The sequence below is a fragment of the Phycodurus eques genome, chromosome 1 (assembly GCF_024500275.1).
Source record: "Phycodurus eques isolate BA_2022a chromosome 1, UOR_Pequ_1.1, whole genome shotgun sequence".
NCBI lineage: Eukaryota > Metazoa > Chordata > Actinopteri > Syngnathiformes > Syngnathidae > Phycodurus > Phycodurus eques.
In genome coordinates, this window is record NC_084525.1 from 11,385,173 (window position 1) to 11,398,307 (window position 13,135).

The 13,135-nt window shown below is 42.3% G+C and overlaps 1 protein-coding gene across 4 annotated transcripts in view; it reads right to left on the minus strand.

Moving 5' to 3' along the window:
- Positions 1 to 13,135, minus strand: part of LOC133402783 (collagen alpha-1(XVIII) chain-like) — a 31,943-nt gene that overhangs the window by 8,675 nt on the left and 10,133 nt on the right. For 2 of the 4 annotated variants that reach the window (XM_061676938.1, XM_061676909.1), the window contains exons 2-24: positions 8,073 to 8,614; positions 5,208 to 5,291; positions 5,075 to 5,134; positions 4,884 to 4,959; positions 4,239 to 4,369; positions 4,140 to 4,157; positions 3,847 to 4,035; positions 3,738 to 3,764; positions 3,588 to 3,650; positions 3,422 to 3,505; positions 3,048 to 3,098; positions 2,626 to 2,757; positions 2,450 to 2,503; positions 2,332 to 2,376; positions 1,399 to 1,530; positions 1,187 to 1,252; positions 1,081 to 1,107; positions 871 to 969; positions 706 to 741; positions 546 to 629; positions 373 to 405; positions 255 to 290; positions 108 to 167 (exon numbers count right to left, since the gene is read on the minus strand). In XM_061676938.1, coding sequence (XP_061532922.1) covers positions 108 to 167; positions 255 to 290; positions 373 to 405; positions 546 to 629; positions 706 to 741; positions 871 to 969; positions 1,081 to 1,107; positions 1,187 to 1,252; positions 1,399 to 1,530; positions 2,332 to 2,376; positions 2,450 to 2,503; positions 2,626 to 2,757; positions 3,048 to 3,098; positions 3,422 to 3,505; positions 3,588 to 3,650; positions 3,738 to 3,764; positions 3,847 to 4,035; positions 4,140 to 4,157; positions 4,239 to 4,369; positions 4,884 to 4,959; positions 5,075 to 5,134; positions 5,208 to 5,291; positions 8,073 to 8,614 — 2,129 coding nt within the window. The remainder of the gene's footprint in view (positions 1 to 107; positions 168 to 254; positions 291 to 372; positions 406 to 545; positions 630 to 705; positions 742 to 870; positions 970 to 1,080; positions 1,108 to 1,186; positions 1,253 to 1,398; positions 1,531 to 2,331; positions 2,377 to 2,449; positions 2,504 to 2,625; positions 2,758 to 3,047; positions 3,099 to 3,421; positions 3,506 to 3,587; positions 3,651 to 3,737; positions 3,765 to 3,846; positions 4,036 to 4,139; positions 4,158 to 4,238; positions 4,370 to 4,883; positions 4,960 to 5,074; positions 5,135 to 5,207; positions 5,292 to 8,072; positions 8,615 to 13,135) is intronic. The other 2 variants (XM_061676928.1, XM_061676918.1) reach the window with 2 other exon arrangements.

Below are 13,135 nucleotides of genomic sequence, written 5' to 3' on the forward strand. Positions count from 1 at the left end.
GATCAAATTCAGTTCCCCTGTAAAGGTAAATAGAGCATTTAAGTCCATCCCAAAATTGTACCCAAAAGCTGAATAGCCCTAATTTATGAATTGATGGATTTTCTTACCTTAGGGGCAAATCCTGGCAGAGCTGTGTCCCCCTTTTCCCCTTTCGGTCCGATGGGCCCCTAAAATAAATCACAACACATGTCATATGGACTCACCTCTGTTTTCGTACATCTGATATAGTCTGGTGTGATTGCAGGTTAACTCACAGGGAATCCAGCTTGGCCTGGAATTCCTGCTCCCGTCTGACAGAGACAGAAAGAAAAAGGTGTGAATGCCTGTTGACCTTGCAACGTTGTTTCTTGGACAATGGCTGCATCCACTCACCTGCAACCCTTCACTCCAATAAAGGTTGTCAGACTACAGCAAGACATGTTTGGGTTAGTGAGTATGAAGGTGAAAACACAATGAAGCAAAGGTGTGGTGGTTAGTAACGGGGTTAAGCGATACAAGAGGGTTAATGATGTGTTGTCATACGATTACACTTTGAACTGACTCACATCCCCATTCCGATAAATGATTCGTCCTGGAGGTCCCGGAGGCCCTGGAGGACCAGCTGGCCCACCGTCGCGCCCTGGCAGACCCTGTGATGTGAACCAACATATGCCACTTTTACATCTCTATGTGATTGTTGAAAAGTACAGTATATCATTGACTTACTTGTTCCCCCTTGTCTCCTCTATCTCCCTTCTGCCCCTGAATTAAAAAAAAAAAAAAAAACAGCCAGATATTTGTTGATTTCACTCAGTTTTTTGTTTTGGTGGATTTTTACTCATGTAGACTAAAGCATCTGAACAAAAATATGGAATTCATCTGACAACTTACTAGGTGTCCTGGAAATCCATCCAGACCTGGAATTCCAGGTGGACCTCTTGTTCCCTCTGCTCCTTTGTTGCCATTGGTTCCTGGTAAACCTGGTCTGCCCTGAAAATCCATCAGACGACTGAAGTTGGAATTGTAGAACTCATTAAGAAAATTCCTAAAACAACTTTATTATTGACTCAAGAGAGAAAAAGAGATGACAAAACGACTTACCGGTAGACCTAAATTACCTGGAGGACCCTGGAAAACATGTTACAATGAACATTTATTGATGGTGTTTTTGAGGGAGGCGACTGAAGGCTTAGGCATGATTCAGTACCTGTGGTCCTGGTGGGCCACTGAGTCTCCGTGATCCACCATTTCCCTCAAAGTCTTCCTGGTCAGCCTGTACATGTGCATGAATTGCCTTGTTGAGTGCACTCTTAAATTTATTAGTCACTTTTTACTTGTGTTTCTCAAATAAGACTGCATGAAGTTACCTCATGTTGGCGTATCTAAGTAACAAAATGAGAATGTTGACTCTATACTCACAGAGCCAAAGGGGTATGGCGGCCCAGGTGGCCCTGGTTGCCCTGGGGGTCCAACTGGGCCCATGGGACCTGGAAGCCCTGCTAGCCCAGTCTGTCCTGGTGTTCCCGGCAGTCCTGGGTTACCACGAGAACCCTTGGGTAAACAACAAGTGTTACTCACATCCTGTTAGACATGTTCACTCACAAAAATTTAAGGCTTTCCGGCTTTGGGGTGAGATTTCAGGATGAACCTAAAATGCACTATAACTTTTACTGGTAAACTTTATTTGACCTTCTCTAAACTTTTGATGACCAGCCGTTCATTGTTTCAGTACTTTTGGCAAAAATTGCTGAATGGCAAAATTCACAAGAGGTGTTTGATCCATGACTCAACCACTACATTTCCAAGGATGTCCATCTTCATGCCCTTCTGTGACTCTTCCAGTCTCTCTGTATCTATGATGCAACCCACTGATAACACTCTGTGACACTCTCAGCTCAGTGGTCACTTCAGGTGTCGTCTTGGTCTCATGATGTCAAAATGTGAACCGCATAATGAAGAGCACTGTTTCAATATCAATTGGAATTGAACCGGGCAATTTATTTGTCATTTCCTGGATCAAACCCCTGCTGTGACCAACAGGAACAGAAAGTGGTGCAAAAACTACTAAAAAAATTAACAGTTGGACTTTGGAGAAGATCAAATTCGTTTAAAATGTAAAGGTTAAAGTGCATTTTAGGTTCATCACCTGAAAGCCCAATATGCCTAACGTTTTGAGTGCAGTATAGATCGATAAATATGGATTTATTCGTCCCATGATGGAATTACCAACATGGGAAAAAGAGAGTAAACCACAACAACCAGAGAGACACTAGTATTAGCAAAGGATAAACTTTCCAAAAAGGAATTCCTTTATTGATTTTTTTCAAAGGGCTGCAGGTTTACATAACCCACCTTCTCGCCAGCTCTTCCCTGAGAGTTGAGCTCACCATTGTCGCCCTTTGGAGATAAAATGGAATAGGTTTATATTATGATACAGAAAATGACCACATGCTTGCTATTCTTATAGAACCTTTTCTCCTCTGAGCCCAGGTTGACCTGGTAGACCACGATCCCCAGGAGAACCCTGAAACAGTATACGGAATCAAACAGCTGGAAAAAGTACAGCTCAACATCACTACCCTGCCATGTTAACCTAAACTGATTCTGAATGATAGTTTTCAAACCAAAGCACAGGTAGATACACACAGGTGGACCTGGGACCCCATCCCTTCCAGGTGGTCCAAAGGCAACTAGATCATTGGATCCAAGTGCAACTGATGTACCAGGGACCCCAGGAAGGCCCGGAGGGCCTGGGGGCCCTGGAGGACCAACAAGACCCTGAATAACAAACCACAATGATGATCAATTCCAAAATCCTTCCATATCCTATGATTTAGGGTGCAGTCCCACTAGTCCAGTTTTATTGTACTGTGCTTCGGGAAGGTTACCGTCCCCTCGTAATCTCCCACCTCCTCCCCTTTGTGCATGAGCAATCGTGACATGCCCAGGCCCACTTCTTCCAACGGATACTAGTCAAAAGAACCAGATTTTAGGTGTCAACTGTGGCCAAGCATAGTACAAATTGGCTAGTGTGAGTGCACCCCGAGTTTGACAATGTTTCTGCATACCCGGATCTTCTCCCATTCTGGGACTCCTGAGCCCTCCATGTCAACAAATGTCTGTGGTAGAAAACAATTAAATACAGCAAAACTGTGTAATAGTGCAGTGACTCCCAAATAACCACTGTGCCATGAAACATTTGTGTGCTCTGAGAGCTGTTTTGGTGTGGCGCGAGAAATTATTGTATCTTTGTTCAACTCTCGATGCCAGTGACATATTGTGACAGGCAGAAGAATGAAATCCTCTTCTACTAGATGGCAGAAGGTACATAATTAACCTGAGTATCCACTTTTGTGAGATTTTTGTTTGGTGATTTACAGTGAGAATTGTTACAATAAAGGTTGGGAAACACTGATATAGTGAGTAAGAGGATGTGACATACTGGTCGATTTCCAGTTCCTGGTCCAGGAGGTCCTGGAAGCCCTGGGGGACCTCTGGGTCCAGGTTGACCTTCGCCCCGCTCACCCTGAAGTTCAGAGATCAAAAAATCAATGTTGTTTGATACAATTTCAAAGAAAAGTTCTATCATAATTCAAACATAATTGAACCTCTTCTCCTTTGGGACCAGGACTTCCAGGAGTTCCTGGGAATCCTTGCGGCCCCGCGGGACCCTTAAAAGAGACGCATGAAACACAATTTACTCTGTCAAAGTTTTTGTGCATACAGTGTGTCTATTAAAACATAGTGTACACACTTACAGTTTTCCCATCCTCTCCTGGATCCCCCTAGAACAGCATTCACAATCAATGAGTTGCATTTATAAAGAAATAAAAGCTGAAATTCATCATATTTCTGAAATTCTCTTACAGGCAATCCATCAGCTCCTGGTGGACCAGGCAATCCATCTCGGCCCGGAGTTCCAAGGGGTCCAGCCACCTGCTGCTTTAAAGAGCCATCCCCAATCCGGACTACCTCGGCTGCAGCTCCAGGAGGCCCGGGGGGACCCGGGAGGCCCTGTGCGCCACGCTCTCCCTTACTTCCAAACGCTGTACTACCCTGGTGATCATGAGTTCATAGAAGCATGTTTATGTCACTTTTCTTATGCTTCCATTTTAAAAAAAAATGTTGAATATAGGGAACATCGGACAAATTTCACAGACCTTATCTCCCTTTTCTCCCTAAAAAGACACATTGTTTGATGTAGTTATATCAGTGGAAATGTCTATCAGATAACGAACATGCATACGGTGATATTCCACCTTTTGGCCAACACCTCCAGCTTGTGAGGAAAAGCCTGAACCAGGGTCTCCCTTTGGCCCCGCATGGCCTCTGTCCCCCAGGGTGCCCTTCTCTCCTCTGTCACCTTTCTCTCCTTTAGCACCACTTAAACCTGAAAGACGAGTGACAATGTGTAATATTATGCGTACATATTGTGCAAATCAACAGTTGCATAGTGCATACACTGTACATATTAGGTGTATTGTAATTTATCATTGTATCATATATCATTGTCCATATTATTATACTTCCAACTTTTCACACACATTTACTGTAATACAAATATTACCATGGCATAATTGGACAACGTTAATTACTTACCACATACCAACATGCAACATCTTAATCTGCTGTTTTTTTTCTCTGTTGTTTTTGTCTGTCTGTCTATCTATCTATATATCTATCTATCTATTCACATCTTCCCACTGAATCCTCAATAGTGTTATATTATCAATAATTAACCCCCTTTCAATAAGGTAACAATACCGTGAAAAACAATTGTCATATAATTGAGCAATTCCTCCAAAGAACTCACTTATTAAACAATGGAAGCAGTGCAAGCATCTCAACAGAGGGAGCCATTTCACCATTCATCTCTTCTGCAATAACAACCAAGCTCAAGTTACCTGTTTCTTTAAGTCTGCCTCCTTTTGAGGCTATCAATGGGGGCTCGGGCACTGGCCTGAAAGATGCAGGTGTGGTCTGGGGGTGGAATATAATGCATTCAAAACGGATCAATTCTTCTACTTGACTACTTACGGCACATCAAATAACAATAGGTAGAGCAAACAACAATATTGTTCACCAAATGGCTGACCTTTACTTTGCCTCCCGTCTGCCTCCTGACGCCTTCACCGCTGCCAAAGTCGCCAGAGGCCTGAGAGACAGGCAGGTAGCATTTGAGCATTCAGACGTCAAGTCTCACCTGGGGGAAACGCACAAATACTCACAGCGTCGGAGTCGTCGTCGATGTCGTCACATAAGCGCTCGGCAGCCCGAGAGTTTCCCACAAGCCTCAGCTCAGCAATTTCACCCTAAAGACAGACAAATATACTGTATGAGCCCACGTGTAGGCAATAATTAATGATAATATAACACTACTCAGGATTTATTGGGAAGAAGTAACTCTCACTCTTTGATAGATAGATAGATTGATAGAGAGAAAAGTGAAACAATTGTGCCATTCATCTGAAGTGCATTTTACATTAGTTTTATAAAAATAATAAAAAGCAAAGCAAATGTGTCTCCCTTCGAACCGAATTAAATGCAACAGCATTTTTACGTTCAAACCAAAGGTTTTTGTGTGACATGACCATGTGATGTCATACTAGGTCCATCGTGGAATCCCGTATGGCGACATTTCTTTGTTTCAAGTGGGTAAATGTCTTTTTTGTTCTCATGTACAGTTACTGGTAGGATGGACAAATGCTTTATAGGCTGCTTTTGTATTTTGGAAGGAAGCATAGAAAGAAAGTAAAAAAAGAAGCAAGATGACAGAAGAAAGAAAGGAGGAAGAAAGGAAGGGAAAAGAAAGACAATTAGGTAGGGCAGAAGGGAACAAAGGTATCAAGGAAAAAGGAATTTAAAAAGGAATCAGTGATGTAAAGCATAGGAAAATGGGGACAGTAAGCTAATCAAGCGGTTCTCACGTCTGCCTCGCAGTTCTAGGTTCTGTGTTTGAATCCCGTCTCGGGAAGCAAGACAGAAAGTAATGGAAGGAAGGAAAAAGAAGGACGTGAAGGTATGTCAGGAGGGAAGAAAGGGATCAAGGAAAGAAAAAAGGAAGAAAGAAGTTAGAAGTGAAAAAGAAGGAATGAAAAAACATCCAACCATCCATCCATTTTCTGAGCCGCTTCTCCTCACTAGGGTCGCGGGCGTGCTGGAGCCTATCCCAGCTGTCATCGGGCAAGAGGCGGGCTACACCCTGAACTGGCTGCCAGCCAATCGCAGGGCACATACAAACAAACAACCATTCGCACTAACATTCACACCTACGGGCAATTTAGAGTCTCCAATTAATGCATGTTTTTGGGATGTGGGAGGAAACCGCAGTGCCCGGAGAAAACCCACGCAGGCACGGGGAGAACATGCAAACTCCACACAGTCGGGACCGAGGATTGAACCAAGGTCCTCAGAACTGTGAGGCTGACGCTCTAACCAGTCGTCCACCGTGCCGCCCAACTAGATCATATATACTTTATTTGAGGTTAATTAGAATTACCTGACCGCCATGTATTGGCTAGTACTTAATAGCTTGAATGTGATGTTTTTATGTTAAAAAATTAAAAAATATTTCATCTTATCGCTTCACTGCAGTCTTTAGAATAAATTCTATTTTTACTTTGTGTTAATATACATTTATGACTAAGGCAAGGTGATATTATTGATTGCGATCGAATCAAAATTTAAGAATTGAACAAAATCATAAATTTAATTTTAGACAAGCTCATAAATTCAGATGTAACAAATTAGAGTATTTTTTTTTTAATTGGCCCAAAGTAATATTTAAGAACGTTAAGAAATATTTGAGCCACCCTAGAGGTCAAACACCATTCGGACTTTTGCAGGTCCATTACCAGTGATGCCGGTCACGCGTTATTCCAAAATGCTGCCATTTTGAGTAACGAGCAAAGTAATGCGTTACTTTTCCCAAGAAAGTAGTCAGACTTCAGTTACTTCTTCATAACAACAATAGTTATTTTTGAGTCATATAGATCTCTCCCCAAGTTCAAATTTATGGATGGTGACTCGTACAAAGAGCAGGCTAGCAGTTCATAAACATTTTAGCAATCACGCAAACCGCTCATTATTCATTAAACCCAATGAAGCAATTGGGAGGTGATTGTTGATTCTACAATGCACAGTGATGGTACAGTACCATAAAAGTGCAAAGAAATGCACAATTTCACTGTCGCCACACTATTTTTGTTAATATCCTTAGTAAAAACTGTATTTGATTGTTGTTACCTTTTTATTTACACATTAAGAATACAGCTTTACCGGTGTGTTAAGCGTGCAATGCATTGTGGGTTAATTATTCATACCGAAGTGTGCGGTCATAAATCGTCATACAATAAGGACTGGCTCACTGGCTTACAATACTTAGCTTAAATATTTACAATAAAAAGTGAGAACTTTCAACTTCAACGTCGTCTGTACTGTGAGCTGGTTTAATGCGCTGCACGGCTGACATCACGTAATTAAGCGCTTCTCCCCCTTCAATCACCCACATCTTTGCGTGTTAAACAGCTGGATAATCTTGTCACCTTTTCTCGCTCTTCGCATCAAAATTATGATGGTGGGAGCAATGGTGTGTTGTGTCTCTAGGCCCAATATACAGGCACGCACAAACGCACGCACACAGTTGTTGCCTTTATGGACCACAATCGGCATCCATCCATCCATCCATCTGTTAATAGTCTTTAGAGAAGTGTACTGAGAATGGTGTGCTTGTTTCCAAGTTAATGTACTTACTGTATTTTGCAAGTCAAGTCTGCACTAAGTTGCTTATTTAATGTGGCTTCAACTCCACTAATATTTCAGTTATTGGCTCATGTTGATGACATCATTCTGTAACTTGTGTGGTGTACATTACCAAGTAATGGGTACAGTTAAGCTCGTGCTTTTTTTGTACTGTGGATAAGTGATATTCCTGCCACTTGGCAGCTGCTGAAAGTAACTAAAAAGTTACTTTTTTCTAACAGGTACTTCTGAAATCAAGTAATCAGTAAAGTAACTAAGTTACTTTTTCAAGATAACTGTGGCAACAGTGTCCATTACACATTCAATGAACATGTGAAATTTGGACCGCTAACCTGAAACTTGTCCAGGTCGGCCCCCCCAGCCTGAGCGACAAAGATCCCGGCCCCTGCATCAAGCTCCATGGGGTCCGGGGACCGCTCAAACTTTACCACCCGTGGCGCTGAATCACAGTCCTGGTAGAAGGTCACTTGCTCCTCAAAGACAGACAGCGAGAATCGAGACCATTTGCCCACCAGGCTCGTCACATCGAAGCTGGCGGCCTCGTACGACGCCTCAGAATCTGGCTCGGTGTAGAAAAACCGCACCCTCTGCCGGCCCCACTGCACGGCGCTGAGCTTGACCGCCACATACATAAGCCTCTGGGGCCCATCGGTGACGGCGAAGAGGACGGAGGCGGCCGAAGTGGACGGCTTGATGTGAAAGAGGAGGGAAAAGTGGCGGTAGAATGGGTTGGGTACGTGGGCCAGAGCCGGTTGGCCCGACACACCGGCAGAAGTGAAGATGTAGGCCGGGGTCCCGCTCGGCCCGATGACCCGACCTATCTCATCAGGTGGCGGATCTCCAATTAGCTGGAGTAGAGACAAACTGCTGTGCTCTACAGGGAAGCAGAAAACAGACAAAGTTAGAACATTGCAGAGATTTCGCACCGACAACAAAAGAGTCAAGAGTCAGGCAAGAGTCCGGCACGGCACATCATTAGATGTGGCCTACTAAAGCAAATAGTGTGACTACTTTATGTATCTTGATAAATGGATTTTTTTCCCCATTTGGCAGAAAATCAGGGCTAACATTTAAACTTTTAACATATAGTACAAGCCTTTTCCCACCCACCAAAGTCCTTCTGAACATAAATTGAACAAAAAATTTAACTATTTCGCATAGTAAATACAGTATGTGCAAAGGTGGATTCAATATTAAAACAATCCTATGTATATCCATCCATCCATCAATCCATCCATCCATTTTCTATGACGCTCATCCTCATTAGGGTTCACAGGTAAACTGGAGCCTATCCCAATTGACTTTAGGCGTGAGTCAGGATTACACCCTGAACTGGTTGCCAGCCAATCACATTGAAACAAGCAACTATTCACATTTCCACCTAAGGACAATTTACAGTCTTCAATGAACCTAACATTGATGTTTTTTGGAATATGAGGGGAAGTCAGAGTACCCGAAGAAAACACAAACAAGCACGGGGAGAACATGAAAATTCCCCTCAATTCGGACGTAACCATCAAACTTATGATACCACCAACATACAACTGCATTAAATAAAGTTTGTTCTTCCTTCAGTTTCAATCCTGACTGCATCATTGGTCATTTATTTTTTTTATTGCACAAACATGTGCTGGACCAAATGCACTGGCCCAAATTACTGGAAAAGTGCTGATACTACAGTTCCCAAAGCTTTCTTGAGACTTAAAAAGTCAAATTCTCACAAGTCGGTATCACAAGGGAGGAAGGTTTTGGCCCAGTAGACACTTGCATTGGGGAGGGGGAATATCCTTTGTGGCAGATTCATGAGAGAAAATAACTGAAAAATGAATAATGTGCAATAAGGGGGTCCCAGAGGTCAGCTGTTTCCAAGTGATGTAAGAGCTTCATGTGTTAAGTCAGAGGGGGAAACCATAACTCACACAAGAAAACAAACTGAGGGCAAACGTGACATGACATTTTAATTAGTGAAGAGTGAAGCAAATATTGAACACCAACTTCTGCGTGGCGGAACGGAGCTCAAACAAGCATTGATCCTTGTTTTCACACACTCATTCACATCTCTGTGAATGGGGACTGTGTGGGATATTGTCCAATTGGATCTGGAGCAAGGCATGCAGGGTGGTCCGCTCCCAATTGGCAGCACCTGCTATCCTGCCTTGGGTTCCTGCGGTGGCGGCACTGCTCCTGCAGCTGCCGTCTGAAATGATCTGAATGAACGAACGTTTTACTACCTCTTCAACAGCTTGCATTTGAGCGTGCTGAAAGTTTAATGTCCATGCACATCTGGAAGTGGTCCAGGCCACTGCTTGTTGCCTCAGAGGCTCAGAGGGTCAGGGACCTGCATGTCTGTGCAATATTGTGCAACACAAGACCACCTTAAGCACTTCATAACCATTACACACTTTTCTTATGTCTTTGTCTGGGTTTGCCATCTTGCCCCTGGCCTTTATATAAAGAGCAACTTGCGTTACTTACTGATGGGAAGTTACTGTACTCTCAGGTATCTGTACATTACTTGAGTATTTTTCTGGTAACTTGTTACTTTTACTTCTGACATTTAATAACAGACAAGAGACTGTACACTCTACTCCTTACTTTGTCTAAATAGGCTTGTTGCTTTTTTCCGACAGTAGCGACATGGAGGAACGTCAACTAGATAGCATTAAAGTCGATGGCACTACAGCCTGATTTAACATTTTATGATTTTCGTTGTTTTATTTTATATTTTTGTTTTGCTCCTGCAGGACATGTTGTCAGTTCAGTCCTGATCAGAATTTAGCTTGCAGCAAACCTATGTCTCGTGATTTTTTATTCTTTTGAGTATGAGCACTTTTCATGTCAACAAAAGAGGGAAACCATTTTGTGTGCAGAGGTTTTTGTTTTTTTTCCTGTCGTGCCAAGTTATCAAAACGGTATTGTACATAATCGTACTTGAGTACATTTCATAGTTTGTACCATTTGCACTTTTACTTAAAGGGACAGTTTGCAATTTAAAAAAATATTTTTGTCGTACTGTATTTGTTAAAACAGTGATAATGACAGTACTGCATGATAAATATGATCAGTGAAAAAAATCAGCGGTCTCTGGCTTCTAATTTGTTATACAAGAAACCTCGTAAGTCACCCCTTCTGTCTCTGACTGGTTGTTTTTCCTCGGGCACAGTGGTGTCTTGTATATCAAATTACGTATAGAGGAAGACAGATTTTTTTTCACAGATCATATCTATCATGCACTACTGTCAAGTCATAATGAGTGATTTAAAAAATATGACCAAAAGTGACTTTTGCGGAAAATTGCAAGATTCCCCTTCAAGCTAGGGAGTTGTACTTGAATCACGACTTCTTCTTTGACCACAGGTTTTTTGTTTTGTTTTTTTTAAACACAACTTTCGGAACTTCTCCTCTGGTGTTACTGCTAGTAACCATTAAGACTGAAAAAAGCTCCTCATATGAAACCTGGTATGACATGCACAAATGGGAAACCATCGCAACATACACCCAGATGTTCCCTGCTGGCTTCTTGCTCCGAAACAAAAACACAGTGTACATATATTTCCCAAGTGACCTCATGTTCCTGCAGATTACATGAGGACCATGTTTCAGTAACTCAGTGCCTGTGGAACAACTGGCAGCCGCGCAGGGAGATGGATGGATGGGCAGATGGAAGCAGAGGAAGGAAATGCTTGTCAGATGTGCATGGGAAAGCAGACCGCAGGGGACCTGAAGCGCTCAGGATCCAACATGGCTGACTGTGGAACTAATGTGTTTCAGCAGGGCAAAGGAAATTAACTCCATGAAATGTTTTATTACATTCCCAAAAACACAATTATCTTATCAGTGTGATCCTAAATCTTGAGAAGCAGCAGATGACCCAAGTAAAGGAATATAAGAACTACTGTAAATGAACAGCTAGCGTTTTGTTACACATGCTGGCCAACATTGACACGCCTCCAGAGAACAAACCAACGGGATCTGGCAGGTCTTGGAGGATTGTTTACCAAAGTAAGGCAGCTGTGACACCCATCAGATGTTAATCCATGTTTGAACAATTTGAGAGCTAATTAAACTCGACTGATGGATGATCAGTGAGCTCAGATGTGCAAGATTTGAACAAAGCTTCACTTTTTTACAACTCCAAGCACAAACACATTTGCCTGAGACTATTTGCACGAGTTGATTCTTACTCCTCACTCTTCAACACTTGGAAACAAAACAAACCCTGAAGATTTAACATGGCTGTTCAATGCCTGCAAAACATCAAAATAGCCTCCAAGTTTAGAGATTACAAAAAAGCCCCGGAAAGTAATTTAAAAGTGACCTTATGCATATTTGGGCATTATGCGCACTGTGTAACAAGGGTGATTTCCCAGCGGCATAAAAGTCTCTTTCACACTCTCACTGACTGCTCTTCTTCTTTAATTACAAGACGAGTTACTGCTTCGGCAGTAGTGGGCAAGTCAACTGGCTGTGATCTTTGTACCTCTAGGAGGCCCAGTCTCATCCCAATCACAAAGATCCCTTGTTAACAAGCCATGACGCTGTCACCCTCCCTCCCACACATAGGACACATATTCCCACCCACAAATGTCATCATAAATGCCACCCCTCCAGTCACAGATGGCCCAATTGTTCCCCTTTATGTGACAGACTACAATATATAAATATCCACACACAATGATCAAAAATGGTCAAACACAATGTTGCGGATAACTCGCTAGATCGGTGATGATGAGGGCCCAAAGTCAAAACCTTCATTTTTGCTGCAAATCATTTCACATTCACATACAGTTAAAAGAACTGAATGATGCAAAACGTCCTGCAATTGTTGTTGTGTAGTTCTTTAAGAAATTCACATGAACTGTTTTCTACAAATGTACAACTTGGTTCAAGTCATTGGGTTAAAACTAGTACATTTTCATAAATCCAAACTATTAAATTGGGCTGGTGTGGCGAACATGCAACTGTGATGACTCCATGCAGCAGCAGTGAGGCTTTTACACAACAACACAAAGCTGTTTATGAGCCAGCCTGCAAAGCAAATATACACTACTCACAAAAGGTTCGGGATATTAGTCTTTGGGCTGAAATTTAATGACAAACCTAAAATGCACTACAACCTTTACAGGTGAACTCAATTTGAGCTTCTCTGAACTTTTGAATGCCAACTGTTCAATACTTTTTTGCACAACTTGTTGTTCCCTAACAAGGAGCTAAATGGCAACATTCACAACAGGTGTTTGGTCCATAAATGGACCAATACATAAGATGGTTCAATTAGAATTGATATTTAAACGACGACGCCTATCAATTGACCAAAAGTATGAGGTTTCCAACAGGAAGTGGCCACTAAACTTAGAGTTTCACAGAGTGTCATTAGCAGGTTGCAACAGAGATT